At 31.2% G+C, this 20207-nt stretch overlaps 1 protein-coding gene across 1 annotated transcript; it reads left to right on the top strand.

Moving 5' to 3' along the window:
• Positions 1-7588: 7588 nt before the first annotated feature.
• LOC127701555 (cilia- and flagella-associated protein 91-like) lies at positions 7589-19505 on the top strand. The gene is made up of 17 exons (XM_052205487.1): positions 7589-7766; positions 8823-8899; positions 9240-9397; positions 9911-10000; positions 10228-10469; positions 10889-11066; positions 11473-11568; positions 11905-11966; positions 12675-12857; positions 13198-13337; positions 13781-13897; positions 14354-14425; positions 14797-14943; positions 16256-16477; positions 17021-17169; positions 18018-18109; positions 19084-19505. Exons 1-17 carry the CDS (start codon positions 7697-7699, stop codon positions 19194-19196), a joined length of 2208 nt encoding a protein of 735 aa, XP_052061447.1. The 5' UTR covers positions 7589-7696; the 3' UTR covers positions 19197-19505.
• Positions 19506-20207: the final 702 nt, after the last annotated feature.

Below are 20207 nucleotides of genomic sequence, written 5' to 3'. Positions count from 1 at the left end.
CACAAAATACATCTTGCTATAGAAACTAACCATGCACACGATCAAGTTGTGAATGAGAATACCAACTACCTTCATCAATACCAAATACTTGAAATGACAACCATTGATTTAGCTTTTCATGTGCCGAGGTAAAACTAGCTTTTGTACAAATGGTTAAGACCTATTGCATATATAATATTGACAGACATGATAGAATGAAAAGTAACATACTAATATACATCATATTATTAAACTATTCCTTATATTTAGACACTATGATATGAAAGATTCCAGAACAATAGTGCGGGCACGTAAACAATTGAGAGAAATAAAGCGTGAAATAAAACTGAAATTGCTGATTTACCGCGTTACCTTTACCTGTATCAATGGAGTCAAAAAGCATAAAAAACAATTCACAGTAAAACGACTAAATCAAATATACTTACTTGGCTGCGTGATTTGTAATTTCTACTACAACGTCGATCTATGAACATGCACTGATATGCGGCCTGGGCTGGGAATAGTATACCAGACTTGGTGTATAAACCCCCTTTATTTCATTCTGTTTATTTGTTTTCTCAAAAAGAAAATAGATTTTTTTTGCTATTGTAAACCACTGGCCCGACTCCTAACCTTTCATGAAATTCATAGGTAGAACATAAAAAGAGGAGATGCATTTTTGGCCCCCATTCCCTAAGAAGCAAGAACAAAGTCTGAATATGCTTTATAGAATAAGTAAATTCATTTCATTTTGATTTGTTTTAGTGAAAGGAAACTTTTTTGCACATATTTTTGCCAAGTGACACTAATTCAAAAGTGTGTTTGCTGCACATCAATCGATAATTGATGTTGTTGCTATTCTTCCTTTGATCTCAATTGACAACTGCATATGTTAACGGAGAATCGGCGTGTTCCAAAGAACAGCCAGTTGAAAAATAAATTGAATTTTAATTTAAATTCTTTTCATTACTACTATTTTCCAGAACGTTTTTATCTTTAGTTTATAATCAGTATGAGTAACTCCGGGAAGAGAACGTGAAAAAACGTTAATAGTTCAAATTCTTATAGTGGTTGCACGGGAGGAATTTCTTAGCCACTACATTCTCCACTGGCTGCTACAATAACCACTAAACCAAAAACATATTCATTATTCATTGTTATGTACAAAAAAATTGCATAATAGCAGAGAAAAGCTATTCTTCCGGATGGCCGGAAGAATAGACATTTTTGGCTATTTTTCCGGCTAGGCGGAAGAATAGCCACTGCCTTTGAAGTATAGTCTTGAACAGTAAATGAAGACATGGTCTTGTACAACGCCAAAAGTAAATGGGTATACAAGAAACATTCTTGTCGCGCTTCAAACTTTAAATAAGCAAATAGATGATCCCCGAAAATACAAGACGCAATGATTTTGCAATAAATATATAATTAACTCTGTGTTCCATGAGTGTATTATGTAAAATTAGAAAATATAATGGCAACTCTAATACTTGTTTGCTTTACAGATACAATTACTATATGAAGCTTGTGTTAAAATTGACATCTAGTTGATATCTTTTTAGTGCCTCTACTGTTGTTCAAAGTTGTGGACATTCTAAAGATGACACAAAGATCATGTATATGGTCATAATAGCATATAAACAGTGATCTCTGTTAATCTTTTCACCAAACGTGCGAAGGGACATGCCCCTGCTATTCGCATTACGACATCTGCTGTAACATGTACATAAAGAGCAAGTAAAGCATGTGGAACTACATCAAAATACAGATAATTGAAAAAAGTATAGAAACTGTACGTGCATTCTATACATTTATGCTAAGTTCATCAGTTATTTTTACCATTTTCGATCTAGAGTATACAAGTTACGTGCTATTCCAGATGATTTAGCTAATATATCATTTGAGTTCAGAATTTCAGAAAACAAAACGCGAGAAACTTATCTTGGTAATGAATAGTGTAGATCAAATAATCGTCCATTTTACTAGATAGTCTTTTAAGGAGCTTCATTTTTTTCCAGACGTTTTATACTTGTAACAGACTATAGGTTCTATTTTTTAGTAATATGAAAAATATTTGTTATAATCTATAAATCAAAAATATAACCTCCATTAGATTTTATCTATTGCCTTCATATGTTGTTTTCGCGTCTGAGTTACTATAAAAGGTACAGTTCTGTCACACCATCTGATTTTTTACACCAAGGTACACAACAGTACAATCCATTAAAAATGATTTACTATCGCTATAAAATCTTGGCACCTAAGAACAAACACATAATAATGAGTAATTATCAATATAATCCTTTTTATTTCACTATGGATAATGTGAAAATACAACATCATTTACATAAAAGGAAAATAACCATAAAAACTTAAATATATTCCACGTAACAAGCAATTTTGTTATCTGTGCTAGAAATTGTTATGGTTAGGTAAAAATTAAATCATATATTTTTTTTTATCATATATGCTCTAATGGATATGAAACAGCCATACGAGTTCTTTTGTGGTATTCGAGGAGGAGTGCTCTAATGGATATGAAACAGGCATACGAGTTCTTTTGTGGTATTCGAGGAGGAGAGTGAGAGAAAAAGCAAGCAAAATTATATATAATGTATAGTTGGGTTGCTGTCTCACTGACGTATTCCAAACATATGTTTCAATAAAATGTGAAAGCAGTAATGCAAGAATAAAAAAGATGAGAAAACTGATCACTCCAAACTGTTTTTTTTTTCTCTCAAATTTTACTATACTTGAAAAAAAAAAATTAAAATCCATTTATTGATTGTCGGACATAATCCATACATATAAACTGATATAAAATTATCTGACCAACATTGTATCTTACATCAAAATAAGTTCACCTACACATTAGGAAAAAAATGGTCCCATCGTTCGATATTTCCTTATTGTGTTACATTAATTTGTATTTTTCTTATTAAATGATCTCATGACTCTTCCTCATCGATTTCCAGAAATTGTTCACCATTAGCAGAAACATATAATACAATATATTGTATTATATGTATCTGCCATTAGGTAGATAGGGGTCTAGGTTAAAATCGATCTTTTTTTTTATTATTTGCCAAAATAAAGTTTATATCTCTAAGCTACATAAAAAAAATGTGGGTTTTAGATTAGATATAAGAAGATAGCTCCTATTATATGCCTTGAGAAATTAAAAAGAAAAACTGGGGTCATGTGACTCGTTATCTTTCTACAAAACATAATAGGTAACATTACTACATGGCATTCGTTTATTTATAAGAGTTAGAATCGTCAGAGTTATCTTACATTTTATGGCTAAGTTGGACAAAATATATAATATTTGTGCTTGTAAAAACGTCCAAACAATTTAACAAGATAAAGCACATAGTTTTCTTCAGTTACTAGTAGATGAAATTACTTACTTCCCAAAAAATTAGCAGTCCAGTAATACCTGTCGTTACTTACGGTGATTTTCAATTTTGTTTGAATCTTAGTAATATATCTGAAAAAATCTAAACATAAACCTTACCTTGTTACCATAGTTACCATAGTTAAAGTTTGAAAATAAAGCTAGAACTCTTCAATTTCTAAATTAGAAGAAAAAAAATATATTGATAATCATAAGATACCACCAGAATTATATAATACTATTTGTGTATTCTGTCTCTCATACAAATATTATTCTGAAATTATTAATAAAAATTTCATGAAAATAGGAGAAAAAATTGGTTTAAAATTATTTATTTGTTTGATTTAGATAAATATACAAGAATAAATATAAAAGGAAGACTCTTGTCCACATACTGCAAATGCTTTTATGTTGGATGATCTAACCAATAATGCTCCAAATCGAGAATATTTTAAGTTTTCTTTTTCTGAAAACAATGATTGATGATGGTAAATGAAAATTACGTTCGTGGTCACTTTTGTTGGGTCATAAAGTTTTCTTACTGAAAATTGCTGTCTATTTTTGTTTTTAATTTGGTACATATAAACAAACCCAGAACTTCAATCTTGTTTTCTAAATACTAAAAGATGTTTTGGCAACAAAAAAACAGTGGTGAAAGGGAGACAACTCATGTTATTTTATCCCTTTTTCTTTTCAAGGAACTCAAACATTACCTGTATATATTTCACTCAGAAAGTAGAGATTAAAACCAAACAATATAAAGGTTACACACAAATCATTTCGTGTATTAAATTATTTTGTCATTATCATAGTAAATGATGACACAACACAAAGTACATAAGCTATGTACAATCTCTGTAATAGTTGTCTTGTTCTTTCGTTCGAATATTGTATAATTACGTACCATAATTTTTGTGGTAATAAATCATTGACCAGTAATAAGCTCAGAACATATAGATTAGACAGCTAATAGGGAAAATTGCAAACTAGAAACCTATTTAATGTTATGCATTGAAAACAAATAATAGTAAATTTTGCTAATATTCGTCCCTTAGGTCTTTTTGAAGTAGATGACGAATTCCATTTCTCTATAAAATGCACAAACCTAAATACAATTAGAGAGCAATCATTTTCTGAAATTGGTGAAATTGTTCCCTCTTTTTTAAATATGATCAATGAAGCAAGATTTGAATTTGTGTATACTTGTGGTGAGAATCATATGATTAGAATTATTGGAAAATTCATTAGAGACATGTACAGTTCTAGAAATGCTTTATTGAGTAACAAATAACTTCGTGGTACCACAGCGGAGATCAGATCCAATCTGATTAAAATTAAGATCTATCGCAACTCGGATCGTACTATGATCATAGTGTAGTATGTCTTGTAGTCAAACGAGTAACCATTGCTGCATTCTAAAAATGGATGACTAATCAGTATTTCTATGTGCACTTGTTTATGTTTAAATTTTGTAATGGTAAAAGGGATATGTTGCATCTATCAATGACACAAAATCACTCAAACTGGGAGCACATGAAATTCCCAAAAACAAAGTGACAGTGCTTTTGTTGATGGTCTTAGTCTCAAAGTTACGTTTAGGCCTTCAACATTGAGCAAAACTCAGATGCCACAGCGAGTTTAAGACGAACCCCTAGCACCGGTTTGAGCGGAATTCCGACGGTTGGCAGATATCGATCTGGCAAAGTATATTTGTTCCTCCTCACAGAAGTTAATCCTCTGGAAACTTTGTTATAAACAATGCCATGATATTATATGTTCCTGTTGGAACAGATATTCTATACCTTTTATTTCGTTAAAAACAAATACATTTCTGACAATGGAAATAATATTTCAAAGCATTTCTTCCGTTTTGAACTAATATTTTGAGAGAACTTCTATTCCATGACAAATCATGCTACATCTGTGCATTGGAAAACACAGTGTGTAAGTTTTATATCTAATATTAATTCATGTATAATACTATACATCAGATATATCGAAATATATTCTATTGTTTTTTTCAGAAAATTTCTGTTTGATAAGATTATTTGATAGTTGCGAAAAGTAGAGAAATCATAACTTCAAACGAAGATAACATGACCTTCAATAGAACGCTGCTTATCTAAGACGCTCTGGGAAATTTGATTACTCAAGAAGTATACAATACCACTATCAACACACGATTTGTCACAAAATTTGATAATAATATTCTTAACAGTGGAAAGAGAACCAGTGGAATATTTGCAGTTGAATTATAACGTGATGCAAGCATGAAACAAAATACGTGTTTTGTTTCTTGTGTAATTTAGGAAGTGAATTAATCAAGGCATCTTTTGATGTTGAATTGTTCAGTAATAGCTTTAAGACACGTCTTTGTTGAAAGTGTTCATCTCCGATCTTTTCTCCGATATAATATAAGCAAAAGAATTTTTAATCTCAGTTTTTAGGATCTCAATATAGTACTTTGGTCAAACATGATACTGTTGGCTGCTTTGTTAGCTGGTACACATGAAAAACGCAATCATTGACGTGATGCGTATCGATCATCCCTGACTAGTTTGTTTCTAACTAGCCTATAGCGGTTTATTGAAGAGATATTTGGAAATATATTTCTTTATTTTAGTGCAACAATACGCATATGATAAAGGCAACTAAAGTGTTGACTAACTTAGGATACCTACATGTATATCACTGCTGAGTTTTGTAAGTAATGCAAATATTGGGATCACCGAAATCTACAAACACGCGCATATCAAACTAACGGAGAAATGTATATACCGAAGAAGAAGGAACAAATGGAACACCAATATCAAGAAAAGAACAATTAACAGTAGGGAAGAAATTGTGTCGTGGACAATTTAATGCTAAAAAAATATGTTTTCCAATCTTGAGGGGCGTATGCCCTCTTCGCCCCACCCTAAATCCGCAACTGGTAAGATCGGTGAATTGAAGTGCACAATTCATATGTCATATGAATATTTAGAAAAGTTGGATTGCTAACCTTAAAAGAATATATCGTATTAGTAACTACAAGTATGGTTAAAATATTTATCAAGAGGTGTTTCGTTAGGTTTGTCAAGCACAACAGTAAAACGAGCAATTTCAAGATAGAGTGGCACAGTTAGTCTCCAGCGGAATAACAATCACTTGACATAATACTTTATTTTCAAAACGAACATATACATGACAAGCACAAAATTTGTAGCTTTTAATTTCTTTGGGTGTCCATTTTTTTTTTATTATGATTTATTACCGAATAACAACTTATTAAAGATTTATAAAAAATATCGAACAACTATCTTCTTTTAAGGAAAGTGTAAGTTTGATACTGAACGTATTCATATGTGGTAATATGAAGACTAGAGAAAACATAAATGTTAACGAAGACAAGCTGTCCTACAAAGGAATGTGGCTTCTCCAAGAGTTCTTCTACTTTTTCTGTGCTTTTTTATCATCTGTTCCCTGTTGTTTTTTTATTTGTTTATTTGTTTGTTTGTGTTTTTGTGGGATTTTTGTTGTTGTTTTTTTTTCCCCGTTTTATTAACTAAGCATAAAGTATATTAAAAAAATTATTAAAGTCGGATATACATACAAGAATACAAATATAAGCTCTGTAGAGCTTTTAACCGACATAAATATATGATAAACAACAGAAATAAAACATAAAAAGTGGCAGAAAGCACACCATGAATATGATAAATATTAGTAGCAAAGCACAGCAAATTATAGACAAAGCAAACATGAAACACAGACAAATTGACATTAATGTAGTTACTGATAAGCACTGAAAAAATGTGAAGCACATCAAGTTTAAAGGATTTGCAACCGAAAATTAGTTGTTCAAGTTTAAATTCTGAAAAAAATCTAGCGGATATCTTAAAAGAATACTTAAAACCACTATGTAATCAAATAAATTCATTCTAAATAGATGTTAAACAGCCTTGTCGCTCGATGGTAACATTGATTGCATATTAGCAGAATGATACATAATAATAAATGTATTGTAAATGTCCACGTCAGTACAGACTATAGTACACATTTTCCGGAAATCCATATGGGTTGTCCGGTTTAAGTTTTGTATTTACATCTGTTTCATCTTTAATTATTAAATATTTCATTTTTATATTTTTTAATCATAGAATTTTATCGAAAGATTATAATGAGTCAAAAAATGTATCGGGACAATTTTATTTTCTAAAATAAGACCACGTTAACTTAGAATCTCCATAGCAACGTTGTAAATGGACGGCCATTTGTTTTCGAAATGAAGCGCTCCAAATGATCATCTGACAGGACAAAACTAAATAACTAAGCGATAAAATGGCAACCCAAACTCAAACATTACGAAAGCCTGGATTTCAGCCAGCCCGGAGACACGACTATCTGTATGGTTAGTTGGTTAAATTGTAGTTGAATATGCGATAGCCAAAAAAAAAACAAACAAACAATAAAAAACGGCCTTCTTTTTACTTTAAGGGACCCTGTACTTTATGATAAGGGTTTATTTATTGTAAGGGTTAATGTTAGTTTTAAGTAAGGGTTAGAGCTAGTTTTATGATTAGGTATGGGTTGAGGTAAGGCCTAAGGGTTAGTCAAGTTTTTGGAATCCTTCTCTTCTGGAAGTCGATACTAAACCAGCACTTGCATTTTCATTATCATGACACTCGTAACAAAAGAAAACGTAAATGATTCATTGGCTTATCTGGAATCAATAGAAATGTATAAGAATATGTGAAAAATCTCAATGATATGGGTACTTTTCTTCCTTCCAAGTTACTCTGGGTACTATTACCCCAAAACAAATAAATGTGGGTACCATTTGATTAAGTATAAGGTCCCAAGGTACTTTCTGATGGTTAGTCTGTCCCAGGTATCCTTGCCTTAAATCTGGAACAATTAACTATAACTGAGGGTAGGAATGCCCCTTATCATCAAGCGTCTTTTTTCAATACCGTTAGCTTCAAATGAGCCATAATTCTGACATTATCTTCATTCGTCAAATCTCATTTTGTAGCTACTGTTAGCTTCAAATGGAGTAAAATATTTATCTTTTACATTATTTTAAATATTTTACTGTCATTTTGGGTACCTCATTCCTACACTCATAAATGTGATGTAAGAGCAAAAGCATTGACCCTTTATGCCAATATTTGGCATAAAGGGTCAACCCGTGGTAAAATCAATATAAATTCAAGCCCCAATGAATTATTTCTTAAACATACATGTAAACAAAAAGCACTAGTATAAGCATATGGAAAAACATGTATATGTGTAGCTAATAAACAGGTAGCAAAAAAGTAAAACAGATATAGCAAAAAGAAGGAATTTAATTCAGCCTTGAGTTAGAAAGTTAAAAAAAAGGTCCTCATTTGGATGTGGGTAGTATATAAAATTTTAAATTGCCAGAAGATCTATTATTCATATTAGTGCTATTTTACCATTTCAGATCCTTTACATGTGGTAGCTAGTGAAAGAGATCATGCAAGAGCCACATTTAAATCACACACCAGCACTGACAGGGTTGTAAGTAATTTATTTGACAAAAATATATTATAACCATCTTAACAGTCAAAAATCAAAGTAAGGAGTAGAAGATTGTTCAGATAGAAGAAAAAGAAAGAAATGTCTATACAAATGTTAAGAAACACATCATTAACAAGTTCAAATGCAGACATATGTGCTATCTTCTTACATAAATAAATTTATGTCATACACAAGAACTGTCAACTAATTGGTATTAGAGTTTAGGAAGAATAGAGTAGTTTTATAAATTATAATCAGTAATTTTATACAATTATTGTACATTTGCCAAAGAAATAGTGTCAACAAAATATATATATCAATGTTTCATATGTTTCTGCAGAAAAGAGTCCCTTTGTACCCTACTATGTTCAGTGAACTACGACACCACCCCAGATTTCAGATGAGGTTGGATGTTACGGATCCTGTTCCCAAATTTATTTCAAGACAATGGAGAGGATATCAGAACCAAGCAAGAGAAGCCATGATTAGGCATACAACGTAAGGATGCAATAAAATACAAATTGAAATATCATGATAGACTCTTATGAGTTAAACCTTCCAATGAAATAAAACTTCATGAAAGACTCTTATAGATATATGTATAATATGAAAAAGTGTTCAAAGGGTATTTAAGCATCATGAAATTTTGATGCCATGATTTTTCTCCCTCATCCTATTTAAAACTTATAATGAAATATACATGCAAGGTTTTATTAGAAAATTAGATTTACCCTGTTGCTATGAATTTTAACATCACAATAATTTAAATTGTGCCAGGATACTATTTGTAATTTTTTCTCAGAACTTTGTAAAAGCTAATTATGAGAAAATTAGATTAATGGTAGGTGAACATTTAATAAAGCTATGACCGAAATAAAAATCTATAATTACTTCAAATTATCTTTTTTATTTGCCAAGAAAATATGTGCTTAAATTAAACTATTAATCCTTGATTATATTGAAATACACCAAAAATACTAATGATATGTTCTATTTTTGTTTTTATTTCAGATTTAACTTTGATCCGTCCGTCCAAGTTCCTGCAAAAGCCTATTCCTCAGCAGATGTTGGAGGGGCAGATAGATATAAGTTTTTTAAAAGGTAGGATTTATTGATATATGACTGAAGAGCACCACAGTATCTATCCATTTCAATGTAAAGTTAGTCTGTGTATGTGAAATATGAAAGCCTTCACTAAAAAAATAAAAAATCTAAATTTGGTAATTAAAAAGAAGCAAAAGTCACAATGAATTTCAGTTATGCAATGCTCTCATTTTGAAAGAAAACCGAATTTTAAGCAGATTTTAACATAACACACTTTTTTCTAGGCCGATTATTCCATTTTTACAACAAATACCACCAGAAGTATTACTAGCCACAGCCAGACAAGATCCCTTGGCAGCACAAGAACAACTGCGGGTAGAGAGGGCACCTACACCGCCTACCAAAAATATGATGACACAAACAGACTATAGGGACTCTGAGGCCCAAACGGATCCTTATACACCAGAATATGTTGTCAGACCTGGGTCAGCCCCAGAATTACTCACATTGGCCACTCTCAGCTATGGTATGTAGCATAGAACACACATATTTAGAAGATAGTGCAATTTCTTTAAATTTTAAATTGCTAAATCAATACAGTGTATTCTAAAGGTCCCTTGGACATTGGTAGCACTTCAATACTAGTCAGAATAACTTGTAAGAATCTCAACACCTACAGCATTTTGAATTTTTCTTGGAAAGTGCAGTTCAGTCCTGTAAACTTGACAAATTCATCAGACCAAATGTCCACAAGTTCAGAAGCCCTTTGGAAACACTAATATACTTTCCATTTTCAACAGATATAAAATATGCTAATCATATATCTTTTCTAACCATGCTATTAAACTGTCAATTATTTTTTAAACATTTTGGAATACATGTACCACAATTTCTGAGGAAGAGCAAACTATGTGTAAAATTACATACATGTTTTTTTCTCTTCAGGAAGGGGATTACCAGCTGGATTGGCTGAAGTAGAGATGATTGAGAGAGCTAGAGCTAAAAGAGCATGGGAGTCAACTCTTCCACCACTAAGTGATGTCTCACAGCTGGACAAAAGAAGGAAGATGATGGATGAGATGGAAAGAAAAGAATGGACATTGAGAGAACAAGAAATAGAAAAGTAATTATTCTTCTTCAATATTATGATTGATTGAATATTCTTTAGATCCGTGTTGTTACCTATTTAACTACATCAAGACATAATTTTTAGTGCTCATTTTCAATTTAGATATATTTTCAAGAAAAATCTTAGTCAAAGAACAAACTACCAGTATTTAATAAAAAAAAAAATGATTTATAGACTTTCTAATACCAAACCATAGTTTGTTGCACTGAAACATGCAGTTTTCGTTTGTTTCTATTGATTTAAAATATAAGAAAACTAAAAATGAAATTCATTCAGAACCCAATTCTTAATACATTAGTTGCCAAACTGGGAAAGTCCGAGTAAATTTAAGAAATAAGGTTCTTATTTCTTAAACATTTTAAGTAACTATGATATGATAACAATTTTATACTTTTTTTAGACTTCAGGAAGCAAGATTAGAAGTTTTGAAGCAACTGCTGAAAAAGAGAGAAGAAAATCATGCAGAACTGAACATAAAGAGATTAGATAAATTATGGTAAGAATAATGAACATGATTAGGTCCTTTAGATAATGGAGAAAAAAAGATATGATGTATCAATTCATGACACATTACTACAGTGTAGAAAAAACCAAAAGCAAAGGAAAAGTTTATTTATTGGTCTGCATAAAATTTATTTGTTATATTCTCATCTTCCTTCAATACAAATGTGGGTTTGGAAGCAGGAAGTTGTTTTTCTTTTAAAATTGAAATTTTACAATAATATTTAGCAATACAATTACAATAAGATAGAACTCATATTATGTTTAGATACTTTGCTGTCAGATTTCTTTTGCAAGTATGTACATTAAAACTGAGATGTATACTTTTCAGGTCAAAGAAACAGAAAGAAAAGGAGGCCAAAATAAAGAAAATAAGAAATGAGCACATAAAAAGTAAGCACATTATACTACAAATGTATAACTTATTTAAGACCATGTCCACTGGTTATTTGTTAGATTTTTTTGTGCTGGGAGAAAAAAGTTTTACTAAGAACCAGAACTTTCATACTAAATTTTCAGTCAGGTTTGAGGGAAATAATCCAAGATATGCTTATTGTTTTTCATGATCTGAAAGTAATTTAGCTTAAAAAATTCTTAATTTGCTGATCATGTAAAAAGTTTTGATTCATTAATTCTGGGGAATATGTGATTATACATGTTTTCATTTTTCTTTCAGGACAATCATTTGTTTTAAGTTCACTTGAATTTTTGATTCCATGTGTCCCTTCTGGAAATAAACCTTGTGAGGACTTTTTCCAGCAACTGTTTAACTAGATGTGAAATACTTTCCGGGGAGGAATGATATTTTTATGACCATACAAACAACCAGTGATTAATCAATTTGTGCAACAGTCTTTGGTATTGATAAATCATAAACTGTTGTTGCTTTAACGTGGTAGGTTGATCAGCCTAATACAATTTTCAGAAACACTCGCCATTCTACACTTAGGAAGGAATGATGAGAAATATTAAGCAATTCCATTTCAAAAACTGGAACGCTCAATGTATGTGTCAATATTTACTGAGATATAAGCTTAGATGAAAATTACTAAAACTTTTTCTTAATATTAGTTTTGATGACCATTGACTTCTTTTTTGCAGCCATAAGAAAGCTGACTGGTAAAAGAGCGAAAGTGGAAGGAAAACTGGAGAGGAGAGATGTGATTCAGGATTTCTCTAATTATGGTTCCCAAACATATGCACCACTTACAAGAATAGGAATGTTCTTAGACAGGGGATCAGAACAATTTGTTGTCAAGAGTAAACATCTTAGTACATATCAAGGTTAGTTTTTTTATTCTGTCTAAATATATATATATAGTACCAGTAATGGCAATGAGCATAAATATAGACTAGAAATACTAGTACAAAACCATTGTTTTGAAACATAATATTCCAACATTTTTTTATTATATGAATTATATATAAAAATAAGGAGATGTGGTATGATTGCCAATGACACAACTATCCACCAAATTTCAAATGAAGTGGATTTAAGCAACTGTAGACAACAGTACGGCATTCATAGTACAGTTTCTGTAAAAACACAAATTTGTATATCGATCTAATCAAACACTGCAGTATTTGAATTATTGTTATACTATTATTATTTCTGCTTATTCAGGTCTTCTAGAATTAGAAGCATCTCTACCAGACTTTGTAACAAACCCAAGAATTAAAGCTCCCAAACCTAGAACTGGTGTGAAAGCTGGATTTATCAAGAGGAAAGATAGACAGGAAAATGAACTAAAAGATATGTATCAAGTGAGTGCAAACCATAATTTGGTTTACATGAAACATTAAGTGCAACACATTAGCCATCATAGTTCAGTTTATTCTTATCTATTTAGCTATTTATAGAACTATTACTTTTCAACATTAAAATTGGTCAGATGAAAAAGCTCACTGCTGGTTACTTTCTCCTAAAGCTTTACTTAGTTGTGTAAATAGATCATAATGGAATTTAACTCAACCTGACAAGTGTTGTTTTCCTTGTTCAAAGCAAAATTCTATATATCTATAGGATAGATTTTTTTCTTCAAAATTTTTTAAGAATTTTGACAATGAAACATACATCTCAACATTCTGATTTGTAAAGATAAAAAAAATTGAATGAAAAAAGTTGAATTTGACACTACCAATTTTTAAACCTTAATTTTATGCAAGCTTGAGTGCATTGCCATGAATAATTTTGTTTTTATGTTTAGACTATTAAGTTTGAACAAACCAAAGGTGAAGAACAACCTAAACCACTGAGGTTTCTCCAGAAGATTGAAAAACCCATTCCTAGACCTCCTACACCATCTGTTGATGTACCATCTGAGGTAAGTTAGTTGGTATATTAGTAAGTTTACTTTGATTTACAAACTATGTAAAGCCAATTATATTATGCATAGAACAAAAGCTGTAAAAGGGGAGATTACTCAGATAATATAGTTTCATAAAAGAATATACAAAAAAATTATCAATTTGTTATGTAAAAAGAAAATTTGTACAATGATGCTGTATTTTTTTTCTGAGAGTATTTTACAAGAGCTATTTCCTAATTTTATTTTTATAATTTTATCATTTAGATTTTTTTTAAGGTACAAAATGGTGTTTTTCTGTGTAAAATTCATACAAATTGTGAAAATTGCACATATGACAATTTGAAAGCAATTTAGGTAGCATAATTTGAATCACATGATGGCAAAGTAAAAAAAACTTCTCTCCTGTTTTGTTTATAGTCCCAGGTAACTTTATGACAGTTTTTAATGACAAGTATTTTTTCCCATTGTTAGGAAGAAGAAGAAAGAGAACTTGCTACCATATTCCTGCAGCAAGTTATCAGAGGACGAGCTATCCAGAACATGGTTTGTTCATTCATAATGATACAGTTATAAAATTGATATCACATTGTTCCACGATAACATACAAATTACATATTTAAATCTGTTTCTTAAAATGAGAAAACTAAATTCAATCAACTATCTGTATTTAATGTATCATAACATATTACATGGCATCCAGCAAGATTAACAGAATAGATGAATTTTAACTTATCTTCCAATTGTGTGTGCTTATTTTTTGAAATAATATATCAAAATTATAAGATTGATTGATTGATGGGGGTTTAACACACCGTCAGCATACATTGGCTATGTCACAATGAGAACAAATTTTCCCACAAAAACATCATTAGTGATTTAATCACATAGCATTGTAATATTTTGCATTTTTGTAGATATTTGAGGGTAAAGAAAAGAGAATGGAACTAATCAAGGAATTACGAAGTACTCATGCCTTACAAGATGCTGAACATGCCATGAAACTACAGGAGAAACAGGCTACATTGGCTCTACAGAGACAGAGAAGATTACATGAACACAAGGTATATACAGTCAGCAACTCTAGTGCTCGACTCACTATTATCAATCAGGACTCGACAAATTTACAGTCAGCAACTCTTGTGCTCGACTCACTATTATCAATCAGGACTCTACAAATTAACAGTCAGCAACTCTAGTGCTGCACTCACTATTATCAATCAGGACTCGACAAATTTACAGTCAGCAACTCTAGTGCTGGACTCACTATTATCAATCAGGACTTGACAAATTTATAGTCAGCAACTCTAGTGCTGGACTCACTATTATCAATCAGGACTTGACAAATTTATAGTCAGCAACTCTAGTGCTGGACTCACTATTATCAATCAGGACTTGACAAATTTATAGTCAGCAACTCTAGTGCTGGACTCACTATTATCAATCAGGACTTGACAAATTTATAGTCAGCAACTCTAGTGCTGGACTCACTATTATCAATCAGGACTTGACAAATTTACAGTCAGCAACTCTAGTGCTGGACTCACTATTATCAATCAGGACTTGACAAATTTACAGTCAGCAACTCTAGTGCTGGACTCACTATTATCAATCAGGACTTGACAAATTTACAGTCAGCAACTCTAGTGCTGGACTCACTATTATCAATCAGGACTTGACAAATTTACAGTCAGCAACTCTAGTGCTGGACTCACTATTATCAATCAGGACTTGACAAATTAACAGTCAGCAACTCTAGTGCTGGACTCACTATTTTCAATCAGGACTCGACAAATTTACAGTCAGCAACTCTAGTGCTGGACTCACTGTTATCAATCAGGACTCGACAAATTTTGCAGTCTGAAAATCTGAAATGTAAACTGAAACAAATTTCATGAAAAGTATGAAAACATCAGTGTGATTACAGTAATTAATTCAAAATTTTTAGTTATTTTTATTGTAAATGTAATGTTTTCCTAATCCTTTATTTAAATGCACATAAAATATCAGTATGGTACTACAAACCAAAGTTTTTTCTTATCATCATGTTGAGTTATTTCCCCTTAATTGTTCATGTCTACTGTAGTACTTTGGGTGCCTTTCAGGAATCTGGGAATCTGACTGTATTTATCATGTAATCTTTTCCCTGTCATGGTTGTATTGAAAATTTACCTTTTAATTAAGATTTCTCATGCAATCTCATTTATTATTAATGTACAATCTGTCCTAATGATTAAAGACTTTTATTTTATCCAATAAACACTATCACCATCTTCTGATAAAATACTAGATAATTTATATATCTGTTGTGTAAAATGTGTTTGTGAAAGATTGAATGCAATTTTGAATTTTGGAGATTGTTTGTTCTTTGCTTAGGAATTCTTGGTCGATGAAGCACTTAGTCAGATGGAGGGAGCCAGTCTTGGTGATATGGCTGATTTCTTAAGTAAAGAATTGATTAGGCTTCAGGAAGAGAGAAGAATACATGCTTTCTCAATGTTAGCAGAAAGACAAAGAAGAATAAGGGAAGCTGAAGAAAGTGGGCGTCGCCAAGTAGAAGAGAGACGAAGGAGAGAGGAAGATGAAATTTTCAAACAGGTAAATTTCAGTGTAATGATTAAAAAAATGTGTATTTACATGTAGACTTCAAAATAAAAAATTATTCTGCTTACTTAAAGATAATTTTGGTATATATGGCATGGAAAATAATGTTAAATAACAATGCTGCATTCTTGATGTATACAAATCATCTCCTTTTTATAAAAAAATCCTGTTGAAAAACTATCTCCAAGTACCAAGAATGCAAAAATATTACACCTGCAATTTTAGACACAGACCACTGAATCAAATCAGTATACTAATTTCACAGGGTTTCATCATTCAAATTTGGAGATTTTTTCAAATTTTATTATTCTTACCTTTATCAACTCTTTGCTACCAATTTTTCTATATTTCATTATACCCTTAGGAGTGGATGGTATACTGCAATACCTTAGCCTGTATGTCCATCTGTAATTTCCTTTACAAAATACTCAGCTTCTGTATTTTCGAATGAAATGATATATGTTTTGGAACTTCATAATGAGTTTTACTGTGGCTTTTAAGTAAGAAGAAACTGATTTGTATCTGTTTAAATTACAGGTTGTAAAAGTACACCAGAACAGCGTTCAGACTTATTTGGAGGACATTATCATGGGATCAGTAGACAACACTGCAGATTTACAGGCCAGATCAGAAATCATGGAGACAGCAGAAAAGATCAACGATATCGCTTATGATATAGAGGACAAGTAAGTTGAGAAAGCTGGAACAGTGGGGTTATATTGCAATCTCCTAGTCTATTTGTTTGTCCCTTTGTTTGTCTGTGTTCCAAAAAATTTTTTTCATAGTTTTCTCAGGAACTACTGAACAAATTAACTGCATATGTGGTCATTATGTTCACAGTGGTGAGTTGTTGTTTGTGAGTGATATTTTTGAATCTTACAGACATCCAGTTCCTGTTTTATTAGACTTTGACGATTGAGTGTATGCTTGCACAACAACACGCACAAGTTCTTGTTGTTTATAATATAGAGAAAAGTAGGAACAGATAACTGGATCATTTTTATGTTCCATTTAAATTATTACTTCTTTATTTTTTTTTACTTCTGTGAAGCCATTTATTCACACTGTAAACTGTAATTTAGTAAATGATGCTTTAAGTTGAACAATTAATTTACAAGTATTTTCTGTAAAGTGTTTTATTTTTGTGATTTTCCTGACCCTGCTTCTGATCTTCCAAAATGATGAAATTTAAACCAAGAGGATAGTTCCTTTATGTTTGCAAAAATAAACCTTCACAAAACATCCAACTTTACAGTTTCTGTTAACCTCCAGCAGAAATGTTTGAATCAGAAAAAATAGTTGCTCTTGTACATTATTTACTTTGTTAATCCAAGGAGACTCCAGTTGCATTCATAACAAATATTAGTACATCTTCCACATTGTATACCCTTTTTATTCCAGGAGAACACAGTTGCATTCATAACAAATATTAGTACATCTTCCACATTGTATACCCTTTTTATTCCAGGAGAACACAGTTGCATTCATAACAAATATTAGTACATCTTCACATTGTTTACCCTTTTTATTCCAGGAGAACTCAATTAGATTCTGAAGAAATAGTAGCTGACCTTGTACATTGCTTCCTGATACCAGAAGTACAAAAAACCACAATGAGAGAAAAAGGTAATTAATATTTTATTCCAAATCAGAATTCTGATGACAAACAAACACTTTTTTGACTTGATGATTTTTATATATGACACATGCTGCTGAACAAAATTGAACTTATATAATACATTGAACCATAGCTGGAACAAAGTAATATTTCTTTGTTACTGTAACAACACTGCTCACTTTGAGAGTTTGGCATTGTGAAATTTTAGACTTCCTGAACCAACACCTTCTTTATTTAGTGTTGGAAGAGTTTCCTTTAGTGGATACCGGTGGTATGTAGGGTTGTCAAAAGAAAATAATAAGATGAGGCTTAATTGATAACACTTGAGAAAGCTGCAACTTTTAATTGGTCAGTTTTATTAATGTGTTGTAGTCAATTTAGTGGAATCGTGAATTTTGTGGTCTGTTGTAGTTATCTCACTTGTTTTGGACCTATATAAGCTATGCTGTTATAGTCCTGAAATAATTGACACTGGACAACAATCAATCATCCAAACTTTGTTTTTGCATTTTCTTGATCACCCTTCATCTCGAGTGAACAGCTTTCATATAAAGCCATTTTCACCTGTTTTGTATTTTTTATCTGAATTTTTGGGTTTCCCTTAGAAAATCATAGACTTTGCTCTTCTCTTTGTGAGGCTGGGAGTACCCTTTCTTAGTTTTTCCTACAGTACCTCTAGCTTTTATTATGACAGAATGCTCTCAAAACTTATTGTGGTTATTATTGGGTCAAAAGCTATCTTTTGGTTCCAAACTGCTTTATTTGTAATCTAATGTTTCACAGCGTTCTTAGATAAAATGGACATATTTAAGGTAGACATTTTGATAACACCATAATAAGTTACTGAAAGATGTTTAATAGATATGAATGTTTGTACTAAAACATTTTACAGAATTTATTTAAACCCATTATTATCATAATAAAAGAAAATGAAAATTGCATTGCAACAGAAATATATCTATAATTTATGTTTATTTTACAGTAAAAAGATCACAAAGAAAATATCTGATAGCAGCACACAATGAAATCAACAAAGATTCTGAAAATACGATCAGTATGAATGCTAAAGCACCTAAATCTGAACAGCCAAAATAAGAAGAAAAATTAACAAGCTAGCTCACCTTCGTGACTATTTTGTCTATTCTACAATCTAAATGAGAATGAAAATTGTTGACACAATTGAAAAATTTACGGAAATTAAAATGTGAGGAGTACATGTGCTTGTATGAGGAATAAGTGGAAGTATGAGAGAGTGTAGGTGTAGTATTTCTCTGTGATATGCACTGCCTGTGTATCATAAATCATGTATCTTATCATGAAAAACTTAACTGTGTTTGAAAAATACATTCCAAAAAGTGTTACCTTTTTATTAATTATTCATGCTTATTTTTTTGACATATTTGTGAGGTCAAAGTGTAATGCTGCCCCATGTTTAAATTTTGTACTGTTAATTATATTTTCTGCAACAGTAAAAATATCTATGAAATATGATCCATTTTTAAGAAAGCATGGAACACAACATGGAATTTAGTTCAGTGCATTCTAAAAATATTAAGTAGCAGTCATTCACCCATGTGAGACAAGAAAATTCTCTTTTGCATCATTGTATATCAAAAGATGACAAGTGGTTTAGATAATGGGGATAATACCAGTTTTTAAGGGAGACAACTCCATATAATTTTTAATTTGTTCTCATGAGAAGACTTAAATTTATCTGTGATATTTATTTATAAATTTATGTAAATAAAATGAATTATATATATCTGGTTCTTTATAAAGTCGTGAAAGAGTTTTTATCATGAGAATAAAGAATTATATACTTGATTTTTATTATCTTTACACAGGCAGTTTTGTTTAAAGATGCTGTTTTATATGCTTCTACCAAACCAGTGTTGTATGAGGCTTTGTTCAGCTTTCTATTCCAGTTAACCTTTGTACATGTATGGTGGTTCAGATTTAATTCCAAACCGCAGGATGATAATGTTTTATACTACATTATAATGTAGATCTGGATCATCTTGACCTACATGTTACACATGAGGGATTCTGATCAAGTAGTCCATTAAACCCAGTTATAATCAGAGATATGTGAACATGGTTCTTAAC

The sequence above is a fragment of the Mytilus californianus genome, unplaced genomic scaffold (assembly GCF_021869535.1).
Source record: "Mytilus californianus isolate M0D057914Y unplaced genomic scaffold, xbMytCali1.0.p SCAF_5, whole genome shotgun sequence".
NCBI lineage: Eukaryota > Metazoa > Mollusca > Bivalvia > Mytilida > Mytilidae > Mytilus > Mytilus californianus.
The sequence above is the reverse complement of the archived record's forward strand: the minus strand, read 5'-3'. Positions and strand labels throughout refer to the sequence as shown.

Bases quoted from the DNA above. Each gene is read 5' to 3' on its own strand.
- LOC127701555 (XM_052205487.1), top strand. From the start codon at position 7,697: ATGGCAACCCAAACTCAAACATTACGAAAGCCTGGATTTCAGCCAGCC. The intron at 10,470-10,888 runs GTATGTAGCATA...TTTTCTCTTCAG, and splicing joins ATTGGCCACTCTCAGCTATG to GAAGGGGATTACCAGCTGGA. The intron at 14,426-14,796 runs GTTTGTTCATTC...GCATTTTTGTAG, and splicing joins GACGAGCTATCCAGAACATG to ATATTTGAGGGTAAAGAAAA.